The sequence below is a fragment of the Gobius niger genome (genome assembly GCF_951799975.1).
Source record: "Gobius niger genome assembly, chromosome: 14".
In the NCBI taxonomy this organism is placed as follows: Eukaryota; Metazoa; Chordata; class Actinopteri; order Gobiiformes; family Gobiidae; genus Gobius; species Gobius niger.
In genome coordinates, this window is record NC_136865.1 from 6,075,742 (window position 1) to 6,100,920 (window position 25,179).

Genomic DNA, 25,179 nt, shown 5'->3' on the forward strand with positions numbered 1-25,179 from the left:
TGGTTGTCTGCCTCCTGAAAATGTCCGCCTCCTACTCGTTATTTTACCTCCACCTCTGACTGTCTCGCTCCTCTCTCCCCTTTGGGCAGCACCTGGAGCCGTGGAAGCTGTACGCCACGGTGGGCGTTCTGCTGGGCATCGACGTGCTGTCCCTCATGATCTGGCAGATAGTGGACCCCCTGCACATCACAGTGGAGGTACACACACACACACACACACACACACACACACACACACACACACACACACACACACACAAAGGGCTTTTCAACAGCAACTGCTCGTGGACACATTTCTTAAAACAACTCTGCTTAGGAACCAAGTCTCTTCACGTATAACACCAGCTCACTCCTCATAAACATAAGTCATCATTATATCTACCAAAGACTGGACTGTTATGTTCATGTCTGTAGCCATATTAAATAATTAACTCAATGACTGCCAATGACGGCTATAGACGTCAATTAGGTTTTTCAATGGGAACTGCTGCAGCAAAGCCTTGAGCATGTCTGGTGTAAAAATCTTACTTGTGCTGCCTAATGCTGCCACCTAGTGACTCAATAAAATAATAATAAAGTACCATCTTATCTTAAAAGAACTACGAGTTACTTTATTGAGTCACTAGGTGGCAGCATTGCTCTTTTAGAAAACAGCTTTTTGGGTGATTTCACCTGTTTTCTACAGACGATTACTAAAGAATGGAAAGAGGTACAAACAAACTTTTTTTTAGATGAAAGAAGAGAGTCTAATCTTTCTTTTGGTGGTTTTCGTGTTGACCTAGACCTACATTTTCTGTGGGTCAAAAAAACAGTCAAAATCCTGAAAAACCTCAATGGGGATGTCCCCAGCTCTCTGATTTGAAAATGGCTGGCAGTCAATGAGTTAAAAGCCAATACATTAAAATGTGAAACTATTGCCTCGTGTGGAGAATGAAAACCAAAAAGCTCCTCCTGTGTGACCGTGCCACTTGTTCTTTGTAGAAATTCACCCGAGAGGCCCCTAAAGCAGACCTGGACGTCCTGATCCAGCCGCTCCTGGAGCACTGCAGCTCAGAGAAGATGAACACGTGGCTGGGTGAGTGATAAGCACTGAGATTCTGGCTCAAGTTCTGGAGTTTGTTTTTATCTTTCTTCTTCCCCCTGACCTGAGATGTGTCCTCTCTCTGCCCGCCTCAGGTGTGGTGTACGGGTACAAGGGTCTGCTCCTGCTGCTGGGGATCTTCCTGGCCTACGAGACCAAGTCCGTCTCCACTGAGAAGATCAACGACCACCGCGCTGTGGGCATGGCCATCTACAACGTGGCAGTGAGTGACCTTCTCCACATGTGTTAGAGCTCTGCAAACCCTTAACAGATACCGAACGTGGCGGGAATTTGTGGGATTAGCTGCGAGTCCTTGTGGACATACTCTTTTAACAATTTGCTCTTTGAGGCTACTTATTTTGCATCCAAGTTTAAAAACCTCTGCTCCCCTCTTGGCAGAGCAGTTTGGGCCTGACACTTTCCCACTGTTTGTGGTCTGCACAAGTAAGCTTTACTTTATATTCATGCAAATTGAACAGCAGCCGACTCCAGCCCCATTAAAATAAATGTGTTTTCAGAGTAGGCCCACGAGAGCCCCGGTAAAAAAGTAAACTGAAGTAAACAACATGTGAACTCAACTTTTACAGCGGCTGGCAGCAGCTCTGTGTCCAAGCAGCTCCCCAAAGGCTCTATGGATCCTACCAAACAGGAGCTCCTGCTCACTGGTTCTAAAGCCATCTCGCTTGAAATGAGAAAGTAAAACTGCCAATGGGACAAGTACAATTTTCTTACCACATAGGGAGGGCTGGGTACTGTTTTCGATGCCACTACTGTAACGATACCTGCTTCGGTACCGGTGCCTTAACGGTTCTTTTTTTGATAACTATGTTATTTTAATTGAATTGAAATAATGTGTATGAAAAGTGTAGTTCAGGGGAAAGTCCAAGAACGACACAAGAAAAAGAACACAGGCCGCAGCAGTGTCACCTGTAACTTCATTTTTTGAACAGAATTCCCACTAAAGCACTGACAAAAAGAGAGAGAAAGGACATTATTACTTCCTGATCTGCAGAGACAGACCAGATCCACATCAGGCACCATTTTATTTCAGATAAGAGAGATAAGATTATAAACCACACTGCGCTGTTCGACAAAGTGAAAGATCTGTTACATAGTGAGAGCGCTCACTCTGTCACTAATAATTTACCCAAACTCTTCCAAAAATGGCTAAGGCAGAGCGAGCGCTCACGTTTTCCAGAAACAATCTTCGTTCTCATCCTCCGGTGCTGCCATTTGGTGCAGCTGGAGTTTAGTAACAACAGCAGTAGCTTCAGGCTCTGCGGGGCTTTCGCTAAAGGTAAAGCCCATGTGTTTCTTGTTGTCACTACTTTTCTCTTTGTCTAAAGCTCTAGTTTCTTATTCAGTCCAGGTGTAGTCCTGGTTTTTGACAGTTTTCTGTGAGTCCTGGTTTAGCCTGGCTCAGACCGCGGCTCTGTAAGCTATCGCTTTGCTTCGCTTTATGAAAACATCTGCATTTGCACTGAAGCTGCTCATGAGTTCTGAGAGAAAAAGTACAGAAAAATAGCACAGAAAAAATAAAGTTTGATACCGCCCCCTACCGGAGCTTTTCGGTCGGTGCCAAGTAGGTACCATTTAACAGTACCCAGCCCTACCCTTTGGCAAAGAAATGAACCTGGGATAAAGTCAAAACATCTCATCTCATTTAGATTATTATGCTCAATTTGAGATGTTTAAATGAATCTAGATAATATTTTTTGAAGTGCAGAGAATGCTGCAGTAATCAAAGCTAAAGGCGCTACAACCAAATATTAGAGTGTTCCATCTTTTTGGTTTTGTGGCATCCTTTTTTTTTGTTTTGTTCAGGCAGTGTATATTCTCCCCAAGTAGACAGCAGTCTAAGAAACTCAGAGAGAGTTCTTACTCGTGGGACATGTCTAAAAAATGTCCCCAGGGAGAGTGTGCTATAGGAGGCCTCTCTAACAGATGCACACAGAGCCTGTCATCCTCCCTCTAATGCAGCACGCTGCCACTCTGGATCTGAAACCTCACGCTTTCTCACCCACAGGCCATGGGCAAAGAGGAGATATGAACAAATGAGGACACCTGAGCAGTGGGGGGGGGGGGAGTGGTCAAGAAACTAGACGTCAAAACGCTGACATTTTCACCACACGTATTAATACAGAATGCTTTAACAGAATGTTTTCAGTAGAACAAATGAGAGAACTTTTAAGACACTCCAGCTGGTTTTCGCCCGAGCACGTTTTACCTGGAGGTGTCGGCGGCGTCTCACACTTAATTATCACTTCTCGCATTGGCTGTCAATCAAAGCCGGTTCAGCGCGTCAGGAGCGCTGCCTTTCACGAGCGCACGCCGACTTCCGGAGCCGGCGCTCTGTGCTAATGTCTTTCCTGTCACACACACACCGTTTAATGTGTCCAAGCAACGGAAAGCCACCCACCGGCCCTGCTAGCACTCAGCATTTTAATGGAGCGCACACTTAGCCCGGATTTAGCCCGAGTCGAGTGGGAGGAATGCAAATGATTAGATTTAATATTGCATGGTGTGGGTATAAAAGGGATTTGTTTTATGATAAGAAATCAATCAATTATTCAAGATGTAGAAGTATGGATATAAGTTTAAGGCGTTTGAAACTTTTCTCTTTTTTCATTCTCACTGCAGACATTAAACTATGAATGAACACATGGGATTATGAAGGGAACTCAAAGCGTGAAATAACTCCAGATATGTTGTGTATGTGCCACCCTTTATTCTTGGCATTTTCTCAAAGAGCTTCATAAGGTCGTCTCTGAAATGGTTTTCAACAGCCGTTTTTTTGTGCCGACAACGTGACGCCCATTTGAGAAAATGTCAAACGTGCAAAGCAGCAATCAAAGCCACAGGCATTTGCAGTTTGATGTGCTATGGTGTCTTCAGATTTGGCAGAACAGATCAGCACTAAAGTAAACATGTATCTTCAGTCGATGAGTGTTTGTAGCCGGGTCTCTGCAAATACAGGGGGGGCTTTCTTACGCACTGGTTTATGCAATCTCTGTGAGTGACAAAACAGCGAGGGGTCGGCCATGTTGGCGACGGCTCATCAGTCCCATCTCCCGCGGCGCTGCTCTTGTGTGCATCTCCGAGGGGACAGTGCAGCGGCTCCATAATGAAAGGATAAATCACAAGTGACGAGACGGTTTCCGTGTGTTCTTTTCTACTGCGGCCTTCTGCACCGTCAGATCAAGACACAACAGTGAGACCAGAACAAGGCCAAAAATTACAACTAAAACTCCACTTGGACTAATTTGACTCGTCGGTCCTCGGCATAACTGAGCTCCGAATATACACTCTCACATGTTGGTGGAGCGAGGAGAAATGCACTTCAATCGGCTCATGAAGAGGAAAGTTTCACTGTAGCAGGAAGGGAAAGACGATATCATTGAAGACGATGATGATTTAAAGTTGATCCATTTTGCCTCGTCAGAGCAGTGATCCAAACGTCCACAGGCAGCGCGTATTCATTCTGTCTTCGTTGCAAAAGAGAGGCGTCAAAGCGAGAGTAGTTCGGCCTGAGGTCGGCCGCATTGACACAGAGCGGCTCCGAGAGACACCTGTTTCAGCCGGACCGGGAGCGGCTGTTTAGACCGGCCTAAAGTGGGATTCACACTGACCTAAAAGTGCCGCTCTCGGGTCAAGAGCCCCTTTAGGTCGATCTAACTAGACCCTGTGTGAAAACGCCCCTTTAAAAACGAGCTTTGGAATGACTGTTCAAGTGCAAACATTAGTGAAATGCTGTCAGAATTAAATGGATTATTTTTAAAAATGCAAAAACTCTCCTTGAATGAGCTGGACTTTTGACTTGGACTCGGTTTTAAGAGACACTAAAATTGCATCTGTCTAAATTTTGCATAATAAAAGCGGATAACAGCAGTGGATTTACATGGCGCAATTGCAGCCTTTACCCAGCAGAGGGCGCACTATGTGTGTGTGATTTAACTTCAAGTGCAGCCGTTTCTGTTCATTTAGGCCAGTTTTTCCCCACCAGGGGTACCGGTAGCCAGGGGTACTTGGAACTATTTCAGATTGAAAAAAGGGGAAACATAATATAACATGTAACATAATTTTTATAGGAAAAGCTATTTTTTTTCGGTAAAATGTGTTACTTTGAGAGAATGTTTGGGTTTATTTTGACTGCAACATTGTCCTTTTTCTTACAAATACCACTTTTGAGTAATTGCTTTCTGAAAACACTTTAACACCCTTGAGGTAGGGGGTACACGGTTGCCCACTGGAAGGCCAAAGGGGTACGAAAGACACAAAACGTTGGGAACCACTGATTTAGGCGACACACGCCAAAGCTAAACGAAAGTATCTTAACTACACTGAAGCCTTGCAGCACAAGACCAACAAAATCTATCCCAGAGCGTTGTCTCTGATTTCTAATGAACATCGGGAGCGTCTGCATCTCTGGGTGAGTTTATATTCGGCTAACTCTGTCCATTAGTTGCAATGCACTGTTGTTGCAGCGATGTGTGAGCTCCTGCACATCTGGGATATCATTTTTTTGGACTTAACGTGATGGATTACTTTGGTTCTTCTCCTCTGTCCACTCCAGTCCAAAGGTCGGCTCCTCGGCTGTTTCCATCCACACATTAAATGACTTAGCTCGGCTTTATTCTCATAGACCTGGACTTCCACAATCAGCACCCTCGAGGTTAAAAAGACAAACAGACTGTTGGCTGCATAACACGGTTGTACGAGGTCATGACGTCTTCAAAGAGCCATAGCCTGTTTTCTTCAGGGACAATTAGTCAGTGTGTTTATTAGATGATCAGTCAGTCATAGAGTAGCAGGAGCTGAAGGTTTGCTGATGCTGAGGGAACAGTTTCCGGAGTTAAAACCAAAGAATGACGAAAGTAAGGTCGAATATTGCCAATTCCGAAGACGAAGAGCCAATCACGGAGCTAAATCCTTTGCCTCAGCCCGTCTGATTTCAGATAAACGCGTCTGATTGGTGGACAGGATTGTTTGTGGCAGGAGAGGGCTGCTCTGGAATTGGGGAAAACAAGCTCACGTTATGAGCAAACGAAAAGGCAGGCTTCGTGATTGGAATTCGAAGGCGTCAGATCGGAGACGTCAGCTCGTCTGTTTCATCTACAACGACCTAAACTACGCTCTCCCTTTTTGTTCATGTACTTTCTTAAGAAACCCAAATCCTCATCAAACGAGTAAACGGACTGGATTATTGCAGTCTTTCAATAACCCATCCGTGGTTGAATGATGGGTTATTGATTATGAAGTGGTAAAAGCCTGAGTAAAGCCTGTGTGAGCAGCTGAAGAGGAGACCCCGCCTCCCAACACCCTGATACCGTCTCCTCTCCAGATAAATGGAGCGTCCCCAGAGCGTCTGCCGCCTACAGCTGACGGATGCGTCTGACTTTATCTGCGCCCACCGTTCTGATGGAGTGTTCCTCCGCTTGCCATCCGTCCCGGGGATCCAACCACCCACCACGGAAACGACAAGTCGGAATCGTTATTTCTTTGTGCGGGCAATTGGAACTTGAAGCGTGACCTTTGCCCGTGTGTGTCCCGTTTACCGTTTGTCCTGTTGAAATGAATAGCAGCCTCGTCGTGCTGGACCTGTTGGACCTCTGAGTTACAGCGTTGAAGATGGCCGCCGCTCCCCGTCCTCACGCCTCTCTGTGGAGACTTTTTTTTTAAAATTCAGCCGAGTGAACGACGTTGGATCAATACGCATCGATTTTGTGGGAGAGCTCATGTTTCTTCTGCTGCGTGTTCGTATCATTTTTTATATTCAACAATAGCGCCGCAATCTATGTTCTGCCGCTGTCATTTCACTGGCCTGGGACTTTTAGGCCATTTGTCTGCGCTTCAGTGGTGCAGTATTCAGTCAAAACACACTCTGGCCCTTACATTAAGAAAGATCCCGAGTTCCATTCCTCTGTATATTATGCAAAATCAACTTTTAGAGCTCTTTACCTTGTTGCACCCACTCACTTCTCTTTGAGTGGTCTTTGAATTGTCTCCAGTGGCTGTTAGCTCCTCCTGAGGTGCTTTCCTCACCGCTGTATCTCTCACTAAGCTTAATCCTGTCATCGGAAAGTGAAAACACTGTCCATAGTTTCACTACAGCCACAATTCCCCCCCCCCTCTCTTTGTAAAACATGGATGGAGAGCAACAAAGTGTAAGATGTTGATAAAGAAGTGTTGACTTTATGATCAAATACCTGCAAAATTTAACTTTATTCCTTTAACATATGTGTCTTTAACAGTCCATTGTGTATTATTCAGAGGTGGGAGACTCAAATGACATGACTTACTTGACCAAAGCTCCAAAAAGACTTGTGTGTTTCTTTGGATGCATTCAAAGTTTTCCACAGTGAGTGAAGAGGTGGAGATTGATAGACATTTTGTTAAGGACAGGAAAACGTTCTGTGACAACCAGGCACCCGTCTGTGCATGTTCAGTCACCTATACCCTCGCCTTCACCACACCCCGGTTTTACTCCCCTGTCCAGCCTCTCTCTCTGACCTCACACTCAACGCCCATCTCTGCCCCTTCGCCCATTCGCTCCCCCCGTTCCCGCCGCCGGTTAAGCCTCCTCGGTTTGCTCTAGTAAAATGGCATACCTTTTTGCGGGACAGGGAAGTAGCAGCCTCGGATCCTGGGGGTAGCACAGCGTTATTAGTTGTACTCCCAATTCCTCTAGATTGTCCGTGAGTTTTCTTTCTTTGTGCCTTGATCTACGTATGATTCTTTGTTTTTGCTGTGGTTTCGAACCTTGATGAAAGTGTGCTAAAACATTATTGATGATGTTTACTGTAGATCGATCTGGTGCTGGCTAGACCGTGACAGTGTGACGTCACTTGGTTCTCTCGCAGTACGTACAAGTTAATGCTTTTGTATGTGTATTTGTGAAAAGGAAATGTTGGAAATGACAAATGAAGCCAACCACAGTTTTGTTTATTTAGATACGCTGTGGAGCGAAAGAAATCCGTTTTTTTCTTCTTTTGAGTGGGGATTTATTTTGTGTATGGGGGGAGAAAATTATGAACACTTATGTGCTATTAGTCCTTGTTTATTTTCAATACACACTTGCAAAACCCACATGTTCTGTCTGTGTGGGTGGTGTTCAACCTATGTCCTGCATACAAAGGGTTCATGCCATGTAGCACATGTCCTTGTGAGGACTGTAGCATTGTAAGGAATCTCACTGACTATAGTAAACCCATAGAATACACCGCGATACATACTCCTTTATCCTATACGTCAGGAGGGAAACCTGACTGGCACCCCTAAAAGCGAACCTAACAATAATAATAAAAATAATAACAATAACAAACAAACTGTCACTCCGTCACAGTTCGAAACAATGAGCTGAAGCTGCGGCGCAGACAGGAGCCTCCAGAACGACGACGGCGTAAGAGCTGGACTAATGACAGAAATCTTGGGGGCGGTTTGGTGTTTTAAGGCGTTTATACAAAAGTTACAGCATTTAGAGGCTATTTTCCGCATCCACACAGAGCCCAGTGACAGCAGGACTGAAGGCAGTGAGGAATCTGCCTTGAGCAGGGGTGAATCTGAGTATACAGGGGCTGGGGCATTACAGGGGAACCTCTGAGGGAAAAACTGTCAGAAACCTACTAAAATAAAAATATTATTTTATATTGATCTTTCAGACTGCAGGGAAAAGCAACTCCTATTTAAAAGACTGTTTACATTTTTCTAAAGTAGCCCCCCCCTCCCAGGCCCGCTGCCTTAAAATACTGCCCCAGTCATTTTGTACATAGAACGGAGCATTCAAAATATATATCTTTTGTTTTGTGGCGATGGAACATTAATTAGACTTTGAATCCAAATCCGTTCGATTTTGAAGTTTGATATGAGCCTAAATGTTAGATAATTCTATAAAAAAATAATGAATCAATTTACTTTAATGATGTTTGTTTTCTCATTTATTTGAATTTTTTTAAGTTGGCATGTCCTGAAATCAAAAGTCAAATAAAGAGTATTTAATGTAACATACTGTATTATGGTGTTTTTTTATTTCAATCATAATCTTTTTTTCAATGAGACACACCGTTAGTTCAAAGTGAAAGTTTGTTTTAAGCGTTTTAATGTTTTAAAACATAGAATATGAATCAAAAGTGTCTCGATCGTGGCTGAAACATAACTCGTGTAAACTTTAAAGGGTGTAGGCTCCTCTGTTGTTCACTCCTCTGCTCTTGTGTGTGTGCAGGTCCTGTGCATGATCACGGCTCCGGTCACCATGATCCTCTCGTCTCAGCAGGACGCCTCGTTCGCCTTCGCCTCCCTGGCTATCGTCTTCTCCGTCTACATCACACTGGTGGTGCTCTTCGTGCCCAAGGTGAGCACTCCGCCCCCGGTGACGCACTATCGGCACATCCAGGACATGCCATGGACAGGAGTGGCAACACAAATACTAATCCTTATGCATTTTTCTATATGTTTTATAATTGTTTTTGGCTCGAGAATCCTACACTAGCTCGTGAAAAGTGCATTCATGTGTGCTGTCTAATCAAATTCTGGGACAGGGCACTGAGCCTTTGACCCCAGGGTGACCCACATGCAAGCTTTGCAAACAATGGAGTCTGAAGTCCTCCCTCCAATATAATATTCTTTAATAAAAACATTTGTAGTGTTTGAACCGTATTGTTCTGATGTCTGCTGTGTTCACATTTCTCAGAGCGCTGAAGCGTATAGGCTGAGGGGCCTGCTCTGGTACTTGGCCACTTTAAAACTTTGAAATATTATGACTAATCCCTTGTCACTGAAAGGGAAGCAGCGTCACGCCAGCAGTGAGGAGCTCTGATGCTGTGCTGTGTGCGCAGCCCTTTGGTGACACCTGGTGGTGGAAATGTTAACTACAAATCATTATTGTCATATTATTAGTTATGTCGGTGTTCATGTGTGCTCTACGGGCCAATTTACTTCATTTACTTTCATCCGTTTAAGCACAGACCAATGTATGTATTTGAGTAGTATTTCCAATTTTTCGTACTTTCCTCTCTGAATGCAGTATTGTCTACAGCAGTGGTTCTCAACCTGGGGGTCACGAGACAAATTTGAGGGGTCAACAGATCATGTAGATGAAATATACATACTTTTATTTAGCATATAATATAATATTTTATTGTCGCTTGTGTGTGCTTTTTTACCAGAGTCCCATTATATGTTCGTTATTTGATTTATTTTATTTTAGCCATCAGTTTTTTTACTTTGTTTAAGAATTATGTAGGCTAATGATCCGATTCCTCACGGTGTGACCCGAGCGGGGGGTCACGAACCGCATTAACTGTTATAATGGGGGTCGCGGCTCCAAAAGGTTGAGAACCACTGGTCTACAGTAACTACTGCTGAGAAATCCCTGAACTACACAAGTAATGAGATCAACCACTTTGCCCACAGCACAATCACATCTAAACACTTTCTCATTCACTATTTCTTTTTTCCATGTGTTTAGAGCTATTTATCAATACAGAGCCGTGTTGTGTTCGTGTTCATGTCAGATGGATTCTGAAATGTTTCGTAGCGATAGGATGAATCCCACCGAGACACAGGGAGGGAGGGCTGAGCTAAACGTACATCTGAAGGCGCTTCATATGACCACGTGTGAAGACTCTCCTTTTTTCCCCCCCCGCAGATGCGTCGCCTGATCACCCGAGGAGAGTGGCAGTCGGACGCCCAGGAGACCATGAAGACGGGCTCCTCCACCAACAACAACGACGAGGAGAAGTCCAGGCAGCTGGAGAGGGAGAACAAGGAGCTGCAGAAGATCATCCAGGAGGTAGCACTGGGCACACACAAACACACCGAGAACATGTAGCTGTAACGGTCAGCTTTCTGATCTGATTCACTGATTTCGACAATCATTTCAGTGTTTGGTGTTTGGACCTTGGCAGCGGCTGTTTTTAGCTGGATAATGACTCCGCCCACACATACATGACCACATTAGCTTTGACTCGTTTGACCAGAGCCTGACCTCTAACACTTCAAACTGGTATTTTTGGAACGTGAGCAACAGCGCCCCCGGAACAACCCATAATGAATTTATAAACACATGACCCTGAGCAAAAGAGTCACCCGCGGTCATGTCCTGGGCACGGTGTTGTTGCCATGGTGACGGAAGTGAAGAAATCGGCTGCTTTCTGGGCGCGGAACGGGGCTTTGCAGCTGTGGCGGAGATGGAGAGGGGGTATTTTTATGGCTTTTGCGGAGCGGACTGGGATTTGCCTCGATAAAGATGATCAATCACAGTTATGAGGCACGGTAGCGCAGCGGTAGTGCTTCTGCTGCATAGCTAGAAGGTCCCGGGTTCACCTGGACGAGGCCCTTCTGTGTGGAGTTTGAATCTCCCAGCCAGGTGATTCTGACTGTTGTGGCTCATTTAAACAGCCACAGGGAGCCCAGATGTGAACGTTTCTTACACTGAAGACCAGGGAGACGTAAATCCACTGAGGTCCATTTATTAGACAAAACAAGAAATGAACATTACAGTCTCTTTCAGTGGCAGCAGGTAGAACATCTCTAGGCTCCCACACCTGAACTCGACTCAAAAGTGTCTCAATAATGGGAGCTTATTTACCTGTTTTTAACTCAGATTTGCACATCTTGAATGAAATTTTAGAATTACTCTTTTAAACCTGAGATTTCTAACCTTTTAACCTTTGCTAAAACATGGTCTGTTTGACTTTTTAACCAAAAAACTATTTAATATTTGTCACTTTACCTTAAAACACTTTTTAGCATTTTAACTGCATTGACTCTCACACTGAGCATCAGCCTGGCTCCACATCATGGAGATGGCCCCTGGGCGTTGCCCCAGTAGCATCAAAGGATGGGTCAAATGCAGAGGACAAATTTTCCTATTGGGACAATAAAGTATACAAACAAACAAACAATCGTTTGGATACTTTAAGGCGGATTCCAAAGTTCTAACCCTTGTGAGAAGAGGGAGCAAGGACCAGAGGGAAGACACCTTTAAAGAGGGGCATTATGTAAAATAACTTTTAAGACAACAATATTGTTCTCATCAAAAACACACCTGGAGCTGTGTTTCGGCCCACGTGCGCATCATTGAGTACTCTTTGAATCTTTCCTAGTGGCAGTCCTTCTTCAAAGAGCTCCTCCTGAGGTGTATGAAATGCTTTCCTCACTTCTCCATCTCTCACTTAGCTTAATCTTTTCCTTGCAAAGTAAAAAACACACACTACAGCTTCACCACAGCCCTACATATATATATTCTTTGTCTCTGCGTCGAAGCAGCTGCACAGCGAAGGGGAGCAAGAGGAAGGTGGGTGGGAGGGAGGAGCTTAGAGTGAATAATCAGGAAGTGAAACTGCTGGATGTTTTGTCTGAGCTGTTTTAGATCAATGTTGCACTTTCTACCCATCACGCGTAAGACAGTGATGCAGTGTTTGAGATGACGACCCCCCCCTGACACCCCCCCCCACCCCCCACCCCCCCTGCTCTGTGACGACGCTTCTGTCCCTGTGCCGCAGAAAGAGGAGCGCGTGTCGGAGCTGAGGAACCAGCTGCACGAGCGGCAGGCGCTGCGCTCCCGGAGGCGAGCGTCCACCATCACCAACCAGAACCACAGCGGCACCCCGCCGCAGCCCATCAGCGACACGCGCGCGCTGGCCCCGCCCCCCGGCTACCCGGCCCCCACGCTGGACCCCGCCCCGCTCACCACGGCCCCGCCCACCTTCTCCAACTCCAACCTGTACCAGCCCGACGGCAAGCTGAACCGCAACAACTGCCACACCAGCCGGCTGCAAATGCTCTACAAGTGAGGCGGGACCCAAGGAAACAGAAAAAAAAAAAAGAAAAGCAGGAAGTGGGAATGGAAGTTTTGAGGAAGTGACGGTGAGAGGGCAGAGGGCCGCGTCATGTCGGAAAAAGTGACGGTGTTAAGCTGTAGAGAAGTGACTTTGACAGGGGCGTCCTGAAGCAGTGGCTTGTTTTGGAACTAAAAAGACGTGTCAGACAGTAAACCAGGCTTATCCTATTATTCTTCATGAGCAGATGCCCACATTACTGCCACTGGAGAAGGTGAAGGGGGTTCGATGTCTTGCTCTAGGGCAGGAATCAGCAAACCTTTTGATGCAAGGCTCACTTTGGGATTTAGCCGGATCAGTTTTTGCAGTTTGAGCCATTTCTGACAAATACAACTCTCAAATAGACATTGTCATTGCCTAAACACATACCAGAACTAAAATAAAAGAGCATAAACAGGGTCTACCCACCACTGGCCCGGGGGAACAATGTCAGTATTCACATTTTTTCCTCAAAAGCAACAACAAATCTTGCATTCTTCATATTACTGGAGGGTCGGTCAGTTTTGACGCTCATACTAGTTTTATGGTAAGAAGCTTTATCCCAGTGACAGGAGGGGCATCTGACTGATTGGGAGGTTTTATATAATACATTATTCAGACTTATTTTGTAACAGTTTGGACAGCACCGCCTGGATATTCCTTCATTGTTTAACCTTTTAACTCCCGCCTGAACCGAGAGGATCTTTTTCCTCACGTCATCAGATTTTTTTTCCATCATTTTTTTGTTGGGTAGTCAACTTATTTTTGTAACTTTTTGGTCATTTTCTTGTCATTTTTTGTCACATTTTTGTCATTTTTTTGTCAAATTTTTATCACATTTTTGTCATATTTTTGTCACATTTTGTCACATTTTTGTCATTTTTTCGTCAAATTTTTATCACATTTTTGTCATATTTTTGTCATATTTTTGTCAATTTTTTATCACATTTTTGTCACATTTTGTCACATTTTTGTCAATTTTTGTCAATTTCTTGTGACATTTTTGCCACTTTTTCATCAATTTTTCGTCACTTTTTGTCAATGTTTTTCTCGCTTTTTTGTCACATTTCCATCATTGTTTTCGTCTCAGTTTTGTTGCTATTTTCACAGCTTTTTTCCAGAAGCTTTTGGACTGGGGTAAAGCCAAACTGGAGAAAATGCCCTCGGTTCAGGTGGGAGTTAAGGGGTTGAATAACTTATGCGTCCAGAATAAACCTGTAGGGGGTTTTTGGAATGTAGTTCTATAAAATGACCCCAGAGGGCGCCGTGATTGAGAATGATTTGATTCAAAGCAAAAAAAAAAGCAAGCCACTGTTTTGGGAAAGGCGTTTTCTGGGCGGAGACGCGACGCCCGAAGCATTTACCTGACGTACTCATACTGTAGCCTCAAAGCTCCGCAGACCAGGGCAGCCTCTGTGATGATGTCTCGACAAAGTGAGTGCTCGTGTCCAGTAGACTTCTCTTTGTCATGTTAGCTCCTCTGTGTGTTTCTATGGTGGTTCTTTTTTCTATTCCCGTCTATCGGTCTCTGTTTAAGGAGACCCGCGTATAGGCAGGCGCTGTACAGACGTGAGCGGCTGGCGCTTGGACTGCGACGATACTTGGAACGTTCCTGAACGCAGACATTTCAAGAGTAACTCGTGAAAATCGATTGGGGGTTTTGGGGGTGCGACGTGCTTGTTTACACCACAGAAACAACCTCTGCTTGGGTTAAAATCACTTATATTCAGAATATTTTCCTTGATTTGACACATTTCGACATAGGACTTAAGACTTATTTTGCAATATATTTTTAAGCAACAGGAATAGGGTTTGATTTCAAGTGCAAATTTGTTAGTCTCCTGGCAAAAAAAAAAAGTGCAACCAATCAGAAACGGCTTCAAACCTGTTCAATAATATAAGAAACGTTTAAGTAGTCGTGTCAAAATGAAATCAAGATGTAATATTCTGAATAAGACCATTTAAACTCCTCACTTTTCTGTTTTTCATTTGAACTTTCATTCCAGCTGCTTTGTGTACATGTTTGACTTGTTTTGGAACTACAAATATTAGTAAAAAAGTAAGTAAATAGCGCAGTAAAACATCACGGAACTCTGCTATTGTGTTATTGGTTTTATACCGGCCAATTACAGCAACAGCCGAAGAGCCTTCTTAAAGTGATAGTCTGTAAATTGAAGTGTTTTACAATTTTAATAGATTATGTTTAATTGTCGCTTAGGCCTGCAATGTGACATAACATAATTAATATCAAACAATCATTTTATTTTTAAGTCCCTCCCTTTGCTCATTCCCGGTGCCACCACTTTGACCAATGAGACGAGCTTCCTGTGGACCGGCCTGTCAGGTCCAATCAGGAGGGAGGGGGGCGGGAGCTTGATCGTTTACTTCAGATTTCTTTCTGTCACTCCTCGTTTTGCCATTTTATAGACTATCACTTTAAGACTGAAAAGAAACTGGCAATAGTTTGAACAAATTGAATGAACAAATTGGCCGTGACGGCACTGGAATCTGTCAGTGAATGCGACTGTGATGCTCTTATACCTGGAAAAAGCACAAATATGTTGTCAGGATTATGAGCAAAACAATGTGAATGGCTTAGTTTTACCACGTAAAGGTGCTCACAGGAACCTCCACTGCTTAAAGGTCCTATCAGGCTTTTACACTTAATACTCTTACCGTACAGTGCCTCACGAAAGTACTGATACACCTTTAACTTTTGCACATTTTGTCATGTTTACAACCATAAACATAAAGATTTTATTTTGTTTTTTTGTTCACACACAAGTAACATGATTCTCCACAGCTTTATCCCTGACCTCTCTGGTGCTCCTTCATGATGTTGTTTAGTGACCACAGCTCTGAGGCCCTCACAAAACAGCTGTAATTATACTGAGAGTAGATTACACACAGGTGGCCTCTTTTTAATGGTTCGGCCAAGGTGTGAACATTCTGCAGTCATTAGGAATGTTATAAAGGCAATTTAATGCACTCAGAAAAATGCTGTATGAATACTTATGCACGCCCCACTTTTCACTTTTCTATTTTTTGAAAAATAACAAAATCATGTATCATTTTGCTTTCACTTCACAGTCGTCTGTTACTTGTGTGTGAACGTTCAGTAAAAAAAAATCACAATAAAATCTTTATGTTTAGGGTTGTAAACATGACAAAATGTGCAAAAGTTCAAGGTGTATCAATATTTTCGAGAGGCACTGTATGTTTAAATAACATGCTTACATTTAACGCTATGATTAAAAGCTATTGTGCTTTGAAAATGTACTAACTTAGGAGGTCATTTATAAAAAAAACAGGCGCTAAATAGCGAGTGCAACCTGGAAAGCGGCGCACAGCTATATTTGTTGCACCAAATTCAACATTTGAAATGGGGTGTGTTACAGTATTAGGGCCACTAATCTGATACAAATGAAAAAACTTTAAAAAACGCTCAAATGACTGCTGCTGATCCACTTTAGCACATGCTCCTCATTTTGCACAACAACACTTGATAAATGACCCCCTTAGACACACTAAACTAAATTCTAACGCGTCACCATTGGCGTATTGCTATATCATTTCGTTAGGCCACTGACAATGGAATTTCCGAACGCTCAGCAGCTGCTTTGTTGCCGCAAAAGGAAAACGCGCCGATTGCTTCAACATCATGAATCGGCAACAGCAAGTTCAAAAGGTCAAGACATCCACGACCGGCTTGGAGCTCAGTTGCCAAAACAACACGTCACTTTGTCACTGTCATCATCATCGTCATCTGCCATCATGGTCACAAATCCGTAGAGTCCAAACTTCCTCAAAATGGGTTGTGTTTATGTTCATGCTAGGATACTTTGATGATGTCATGATTTCAAAAGGCGACCAAGAGAGCACCCTTCCCTCAAAAAGCACTCCTCTTCTTTGCTGCTGTGTCGTGCTCGCTCGCCCGCCCATCCCGTCGCACTGTGGGACATTAGCCGGTGTGGAGTTAGCCGTCCTCTCTGTGGTAGCAATGTGATTGGCTAACTCCCGTCGCTCCGATGGGACGACGGCCGCGAGAACTCTTGTGCATCGTGTCAAAAACCTGTAAATACGTGTCCGTGTGTCCGACCTTTTGTGTAGACGTTGAGACGGTGGATGTGGGCCACGCCTAAATGTACATACGAAGTGTTGACGTGTACATAATCGGAGCGTTTGAATATGTATTTCATGTGGAACAGTATTAAATTATATTTCTATATGCCGGAATATACGACTGCAGACCTGAAATGCAACAGTTATGAATAAACCTGGTTGTTATGATTCGAGGAGGTCGTCTGCTTTTGTTTAATAGATTACAAAATGTTTTTTCCTCATTTATTGGTACTGATTTCTTTGTGTAATGGGAGAATGCCGGTGGTAAGTACTTATCTAAGTGGTAACATTAAGGAGAAAAGAAGAGCACCTCCTTGGAGTGAAGGAGGAATGCCCCAAAGTGGAGGTTTACCATCTTATCTGGCAACAAAGTCTAGCCCAGGTGTGGCCAATGGGACAATGGGACATCTCCAGCAGCTGTGGACACTTCAGTCCCAACACCAGAGCAGATGATGATGGTATTGTCTATAAACCAGAGTAAACACCGGTTTGGTCAAGCGTCTCGCTCAAGGACCCAACAGTAGAATGCACTGATCAGATATGGAATTTAACCGACAACCTGCTTACCTCTTACTGAGTAAATCATCGATTATCACCTCTTATATATGAACTTATCAATCTTGGGACATTGTTAATATTGATATCACTGTGTGTCAATGGGGCCGAAATGAAGAACCTTCTTGATCACACTTGTCCCCTAATCCTCTATTTTTATTGTGAGTGAATAATAGAAGTGTGGTTCGCAGCTGGATATTAAAATATCTAGTTATATCTTGTGAGAATCATTTGATCGTGTGCGACTTCCCCTTTCACATTCACAGTTGTTGTCACCAAAAAAAACAAAAACTCAATTCAGTGATATGAGGAAACGCATCTTAAAAGAGGGGTTTTACCAGAATAAACTGTGGCCTCCAAGGCTCTGTTCTTGGCCCCCTTCTTTTTTTCACTTCACGTGCTGATTACTTTCTATTTGCATATCACCTCGCTGTGATTGTTGCGCACTAAATTACCAATAAGTGCAAACTTCCTAGTCCAGTTTTGTATTTTGGTGGGAGCGAGTAGTCTTGGTAGGGTAATGCCTTAGATCCTGACACGGTTCTAACTTCACTAAATGTTTAATTGTGGGGAAATGGCCAGACCAAATATGTTCTAGGGCTGCGTTTTAAATAGACCTGGACAGAGGACCTGTGATTCACATTTATCTCCCTGAATAACATTTGAACACACCTGAGATCCAGCACAAGAGCGCCACCATCTGGTACCCTTTGGATTTGTGTTGCATACTGTGGGTCGCCACTTGGCTGTGTCTTTACCACACTGCAAAACAGGTTAGTTACAGGTTAGTAAATCATCTTATTGTAAAAAATACTTACTTACTGAGGCAGGTTGTCACAGTGTGTGGGGTTGATTGTCCCTATTGTTAATAATATTTGTAGGATGTTATTGAATTTGGAAGAAAACAATTGTTCCTTGAGATAAAAAAGACAAAATGGGTTAAAAATACTCACTGAGCAATGCTTGACTAACTGTTAACACTAATGGTTGTTTTAGTCCATATATGGATTTCCCCCCCTCATCAGTCTTTAGATATAATCCCCAGCTCCTTGCCCTCTCTCACAGGTCTGTCAGAAAAGTGAGACACTTCCTCATATTTTCCACAGATCAGGGAACTCCCCCAGGACTCATGATCACAGCACCCCCGCACAGCCCGCACAAATGGTACGACCCGCTGAAGGGATAGCCCCGCTTTCGCTTTCAACGCTGCTATTTTTAGCCCCGGGGCAGACCACGAACTGTTGGCAACTTCACATTTGGGCTAAAAGAAGAAGCCCTGACTTTCCACAAAACTGAAAATATTAGACTGAGGGGAGAAAAGGAGAAGCCAAAAAAGGAGAAGATTTAAATGCCAGAAACAAATGAACTTTGTTTCATAGCCGATAGAGTATGCAAGTATCTGTATGTTTCGGCCATATTTCCAATTTAGTAGCAACTACAAACACCGCATCTAATTCCTAGCCCCATTTATTGAGTTTTGAACGGCCCAAAAACAAAGCAAAATCAAGATTTCTAGACATTTTTTCACTAATAACTAGCCTGTTCAAACTAAACAAACTAAACTGAAAAATCTTTATAACTAAAACGCCCAAAGCTGCCTGTATGAAAAGGGCGATACGGTAGCACAGTGGTTAGCGCTTGTGCTTCACGGCTAGAAGGTCCTGGGTTCGATTTCCACCTGGACGGGGCTTTTCTGTGTGGAGTTTGCATGTTCTCCCCATGTCTGCATAGGGAGAACATGCCTACACAGGTCATGGTGTACCTGTGGAGTCCCCCAGGGGTCAATCTTGGGACCCCTCTTATTCAACCTGTACATGCTTCCATTGGGTCAGCTAATAAACAGCAAATATGTGTCCTACCATAACTACACAGATGACACTCAGGTTTACGTGTCACTGACGGCAGGTGAACATGGGCCTGTAGATGTTCTCTGTCACTGCATCAGTTTCAGTTTGTGGATGCAAAACAACTTTCTCCAACTAAACTCAGACAAAACTGAGATCATTGTTTTTGGCCCACAGACAGTGTTATCAGTCACCTCGAGCATCTCTCTCTAAAACCCCAAAATCAGGTTACAAATCTAGGATTGATCATGGACTCAGAGCTGAACTTAAACAGCCACATCATAGAAATAACATCAGCAGCTTTATACCATCTGAAAAACATGGCTAAGGTCAGAGGAATAGTGTCAAAACCAGACTTAGAGAGACTTATCCATGTATTTGTCTCCAGCAGGTTAGATGACTGTAATGGCTGCTCACTGTTAGAGCTGCAGTACATCCAGAACCAGGAAATACGACCGTATTAGTCCAGTGCTCCGGTCTCTGCACTGGCTTCCTGTCACTCAGAGAATAGAATTTAAAACAGCTCTGCTTGTTAAGTCTTTTCATGGTTTAGCGCCGAAGTACATCTCTGACATGTTAGAGCCGTATGAACCATCTCGGGCCCTGAGAACCTCAGGGAGGGGTCTCCTGGTGGTTCCCAGTTAATAATAAACACGGTGAAGCTGCGTTTCAGTTTCATGCAGCAAAAATCTGGAACAGTCTTCATGAGACAGGCCTCAACACTGATCATGTTCAAATCCAGGCTGAAAACACTTTTTACCTGAGTATATCACCTGAATGTTTTTTATCTGCACTGTTGCCTTTCCCTGTAATTAATGAATGTTGTTGTGATGATGTTTTATTGATTTGATCTACTTTCTTATTTTTATGCAACTGTGAAGCACTTTCCATTGCCTTGTGTATGAATTGTGCTCTACAAAAAACCTCACCTTGCCTTGCCTTATACTCTGGTTTCCCCTACCACTAAAAACATGTACAATAGGTCCCTTTCTGGGGCCAGAACTCCCCTGTACAAAAGATCCTTAAGCTCAGTGGGACTTTCCTGGTTAAATTAAGGTCAATAAAACCCTCTCTCTCTCATTTGTGTCATACAGCAAAGGTTGTGATCTGAATAATAAACTGAGTGGAATCCATGAGTGGTGTTTAGTGAAGAATCGTGTGGGTTTACAAAGTTTTCAAACCAGGTCAAACATCTGAGACTGAGCCACTGGTGTTTTCTGACATTATTATTCTGACCCAGGTCACTGGGAATGAATGTGTTTGGCGAAGTCCACTCAATGTGCTAATCCAGTTCAAAACATGTAGCGGAGATGAAAGTACTGATAAAGGCTAAAAAATGGTTAGAAATCACATAATCACATAATATCTCATTTTAAAAAGCACTTTGTCTCTTATGCACTTTGCATTGTTTTGGTCAGACAGAACTAAGGCCATTACACTCGTTCTAAATGTGGTCATATTTAAAAGTGTGCATTTAAATGTTTCAATGAGAACGGAACTGCAACACCACAGATTGTGTGCGATCATCAAACCTAAATATCAGAGTGTGAGATCTATTTTGTCACAACTTTTTTTTGTCAAGCAGGATGTTTTTAACCCAAGATATTAAGCATGTACATACAAAGTTTACTAATAACTCAGGAGGGCCAGTATGTGCATCTTATATGGTCCAGTGGGATCGGCCTGTAAGTTTAATGTTTACGTTTTTAGCTTTTAATCACAATTAACTATGAATATCCATAATATTGAGTTTGTACTCACAATCTGGACATTAGCAAGCTGACCAGCTCAGTGACAGGAGGGACTTGAACCCACAAACCCCGTGACTTCAGGATGCTCTGTGACTTAACCACTCCACCACATCAGCTCACTAACAATTACTTTTACTTAACGCTACAGACGTGCATAATTCATTTTGCTGAGATTAATAATGTTTAAAAGTCTGTTGTCTCTAATGTCAGCAGCTCAGTGAGTAGAGCGTTTGGTTCAGGTGTCTTTGATCAAAAAGGTACTGGGTTTGATTCTCGCTCTCTTACAGACACTGAAGAGTAAGTAGTTTAAACCCTTGTGTTTTTTTCAATACTGTGAGTTAGGTTCCTTTCGGGGTTAGATTTGTCCTTGAAGGTTCTGGTTGGTGGTGGCCTGAGCTCAGGGAGTAGAGGAGTCGGTAAGAAGATCTGTCACCCATAATCTGAGGTTTCTGAGTTCAAATCTCAGTGGACCAAGGCCAGAGACATGACCGTGAACAGACGTCCTCCTGACATTCTCTGCCTGGTGCGAAACTTACAATTAATAAGTTTATAGTAAGACACTTTGCTATATAACGAGAGAAGTTTTATAGTAAAGCGTTTTTTCATTATTACTTATAAGTTCAAAAGCTCCAGTTGGCCACAGAGCAGTCACACAGACAGAACAACAATTCAGGAGGGACTTGAACCCACGCTTCACAAACACAAAAGACATTTTAAGGCCCTGTAGCTTAACCACTCAACCACATCAGCTCTGTTACCGTCAGGCGTTATGGCTGGATGGTTTATTTGCTCAGATCAATCACATTAGAAGATGCTGGTTATCAATGGCAGGAGCTCTGACTCAATACAGAGCACGACAGTCTATTAACCGAGTACTCAACCTACTGATCCAACAACCCTTCAACCTGGATGTCCCTGTATGTTATTATGCAGATCAAACTGAATTGTGAACATCCTTAAAGTTAATAATAGATAATTACTACGAGAGTGAGCTTCTGTGGTCCAGAGGGAAGATGCAGGCCAGTAAGAAGTCTGTCCTGAGGTGATGGGTTCTGTCTAACTTTGGTTCTTTGATCAGTGTCTCTTTATTGTTTCATTCTTCCTTACGCTCCAGCACTTATCTTTAGTAAGAACACAATGGTAACATCCACTGGACCGAAATGGACGTCTCCATCTTTCATTTTATCTTATTTATTAAACTCTTCAAAGGAACAGGCCACTGTTTTTCCACACTGTGACATGTTCTTACCTGAGCTTAGACGAGTTCATACGTACCTCTCTGGTCTTTGTGCCCGTGGAAGGGCTTGGTCGCTTCTAACTTCACCCCCGTTTGGAGCTATAGGAATATGCTGGGAGAGGCCAAATGCTAACAACATCTTTGGTTGTTTTGCGTGACTGGGGGCACGCAAAGACCAGACAGGTGCACATCAACTGGTCTAAGCTCAGGTAAGGACATATCTCAGTATGTTAAAAACGGTGGCCTGTTCCTTTAAGTAAATTCATAGTATATATGCAAGGCCTATACTGTGATAACTTCTTTTGTGTGTCATGATGTCTCAATCAAAAGTGAGTAAGCCTCACTAACTGCTGAGCGTGACTGGGCTGTGTGATGGGGAGGCCTCCTGACCAATGCTGTCTGGCTCATCCACACTCACAAACATTACAAAAAACCTTCTTTAAATATCTTTAATTCACTTTCAATTCACTCAAGAGCACCACAGGCACAATACACAGGTCATTTCAATAAATAAGTCAATAAATAATAATAACACTGTAATAAATACAAATAAATACACAGGCTTAAATAAATAGGTCACATAAATAAAAGTGTAAACAGTCAGTAGTGAGCAGCAGGTAACGGCACTTTCCTGGACTCGGATCTTCTCCTCAAGTCCACAGTCCTCACAGAGCGAACACCCCGAAGAAGGTCTCCCCGTGTCCGTCCTCCAGCTGGGACAACAGCTGCGTTTTATTGGTCAGATTGGTCCGGAGGCGGTCTCCAGCGTTCAGGTTGAACATGGCGCCCACGTAGACCCCGGAGAACCAGTGTCCCTTCTGAGGGTGCCTCTCGCAGGGCGCCGTGCGGACCGAGTGTAGGATGGGCCGGTACTCGGGCTCCTCGGGGTCGCCGAACGAGTCCGACCAGCGCTCCACCATGTGACTGAGGTGCACGCGCCTGTGGGGGTCCTCGGGGTCGCTGTTGCAGGTGAGCCGGTAGGACGCCTGGCTGTAGACGAAGTACGGCCCGCTCACGGGGATCACCACCTCGTTACCCTCCAGCTTCAGCTCGCCCTGGACGAACGAATGGTCCGTGCCCTCCTGCCAAACCACCGTGCCCGTGCTCTCATCGTATTTACCTGCGCGACAGAAGGGAGGAGGACGGGTTAGAAAAGGTGAACAAACGTCAAAGAAGGGCAGAACCGAGAACGGGCTTTAAAAAAGTCAGCGCTCTTCACAATTTCAATGGGAGCCTAAGTGAAGAGCATCATTTATTGCTATTGTCACCGCAGAGTACAGAAGATGACTCAAGAACCTTCATCTACCATTGTCAGTGAAGGTACATTCACAAACTAGGACGTTTTTGGCGCAATTGTGTAGCATGAAACATAAACTAGAAATAGAATGATCAGGGAACAAGATATGGTCAGATTTGTTAATGTCCTGACAGACGGCAACTAAAACTGGGCAAATGGCAGGTAACTAGGCCAGAAACATATTTTCAGGCTCAATAATCATCAGTACATTTATTTACATTTTTCCTCTATCCCCTTTTTTGCTTTACTTCAACGATTTTACCAAAGAAAACTGGTTTTGTTGAGCTTCAAGGAAAGGATTTTAAAGGATATGTCAATAGACCTTTAGCACAAGAGATGAGAAGACTGAGACTTCCATGTTTTTGCTTGGCTTCAGTGGCATCAAGTGGTAATGACGTTTATTGTGATACTGTCCTGCCTCAATATAGCGAACTTTAAATGTTGATATCATGACAGGCCAACAGGTAACAGGTTATTCACTGTTCCTGAGTCTGACAGCGGAAAATGTTCATGTGGCCGGAGTTACTGTATCGTTCAATATAGGAGTGTTTCCCAATTCTGATTATTGAATGATTTGTGATGCATGTATCTAGTTGTAGTTAGTTTATTATTCGGTTCTTTATTGCGCTGGACATCGGATGGAAGTGAAAGGGTGTTTTCAGCAGTTTTTTGTGTTTTCAGTAGTTTCACATCCGTGTTAAAAAGGTTCAGTCGCTGTATTTAGAAACAAACCTCTAACTGATACTACAAGTGGATGAAGAGGAGGTGTTGTAGTAGTTGTAAAGTCGTGTAGAGTTGTGATAATTACCGTCTAAGTGAATGGCCGCTCTGACGTAGGTCTGTCTTAGAGAGTGCCGTAGTTCTGTGGACAAAGGACACAGGATAAGTACCTCCACTCGGGTCATTTCAGCCAAAAGTACTTCAAAAACAATACTAAGCATACGTATACATTTTCATGGTTCACTCTTACCTTCATAATGTCCATCTTGCTGTTGTGGACCCTGTTATTGAAAGAGAAGCTTGGGTTAGTGTCAGTTACTTCCTTAGCAGATAATGATAATGATAATCCATATTATAGGATGATTATGATGATTTCTGAAATCCCACCTTGCTTCCAGGCCTCGTCAGTAGAACAGCAGCGGCCGAACCCACCAAAAACAAGGTGAAAAGCGCCAGCGCCACATTGGTCCTGGTGCACAAAGAGAACTTCTGCTCCTCCTCCCGGCCTTCTTCTTTCTGCTCCACTACGATCCTGTACTCCTGGTCCATGGCCGTGTAGATAGTTTCTCCTTGAGCTCTGAGTGAAATGTGTGAAGCAAAGGTGCCGCGCCGGCGCTTTAAATACTTTCAAACGAGAAGCAGATGGGGAAAGTCCGGTGATGTCACAAGAGGAAGGAGAGGCTGCAGCGAGGTTAGTCCACGCGCCCGCAGTCCAAGTGGGATTTTTTAGATAAATATTGTAAACAAAACCTTGCGA

General features: G+C 43.7%; 2 protein-coding genes across 2 annotated transcripts in view; one reads left to right on the forward strand and one right to left on the reverse strand.

Annotated features, from left to right (window-relative positions):
- gabbr1b (gamma-aminobutyric acid (GABA) B receptor, 1b) overlaps positions 1–13,162 on the forward strand; it is a 247,609-nt gene extending 234,447 nt beyond the window's left edge. The window contains exons 17-22 of the mRNA XM_079571221.1: positions 90–197; positions 981–1,074; positions 1,176–1,303; positions 9,299–9,427; positions 10,724–10,867; positions 12,582–13,162. Coding sequence (XP_079427347.1) covers positions 90–197; positions 981–1,074; positions 1,176–1,303; positions 9,299–9,427; positions 10,724–10,867; positions 12,582–12,872 — 894 coding nt within the window. The 3' untranslated portion in view covers positions 12,873–13,162. The remainder of the gene's footprint in view (positions 1–89; positions 198–980; positions 1,075–1,175; positions 1,304–9,298; positions 9,428–10,723; positions 10,868–12,581) is intronic.
- Positions 13,163–22,877: 9,715 nt separating this feature from the next.
- tnfa (tumor necrosis factor a (TNF superfamily, member 2)) lies at positions 22,878–24,971 on the reverse strand (the record flags this gene model as incomplete). The annotated part of the gene is made up of 4 exons (XM_079570313.1): positions 22,878–23,525; positions 24,511–24,564; positions 24,673–24,703; positions 24,810–24,971. The coding sequence occupies 4 exons, from the start codon at positions 24,969–24,971 to the stop codon at positions 23,071–23,073; spliced, it is 702 nt and encodes a 233-aa protein (XP_079426439.1). The 3' UTR covers positions 22,878–23,070.
- Positions 24,972–25,179: the final 208 nt, after the last annotated feature.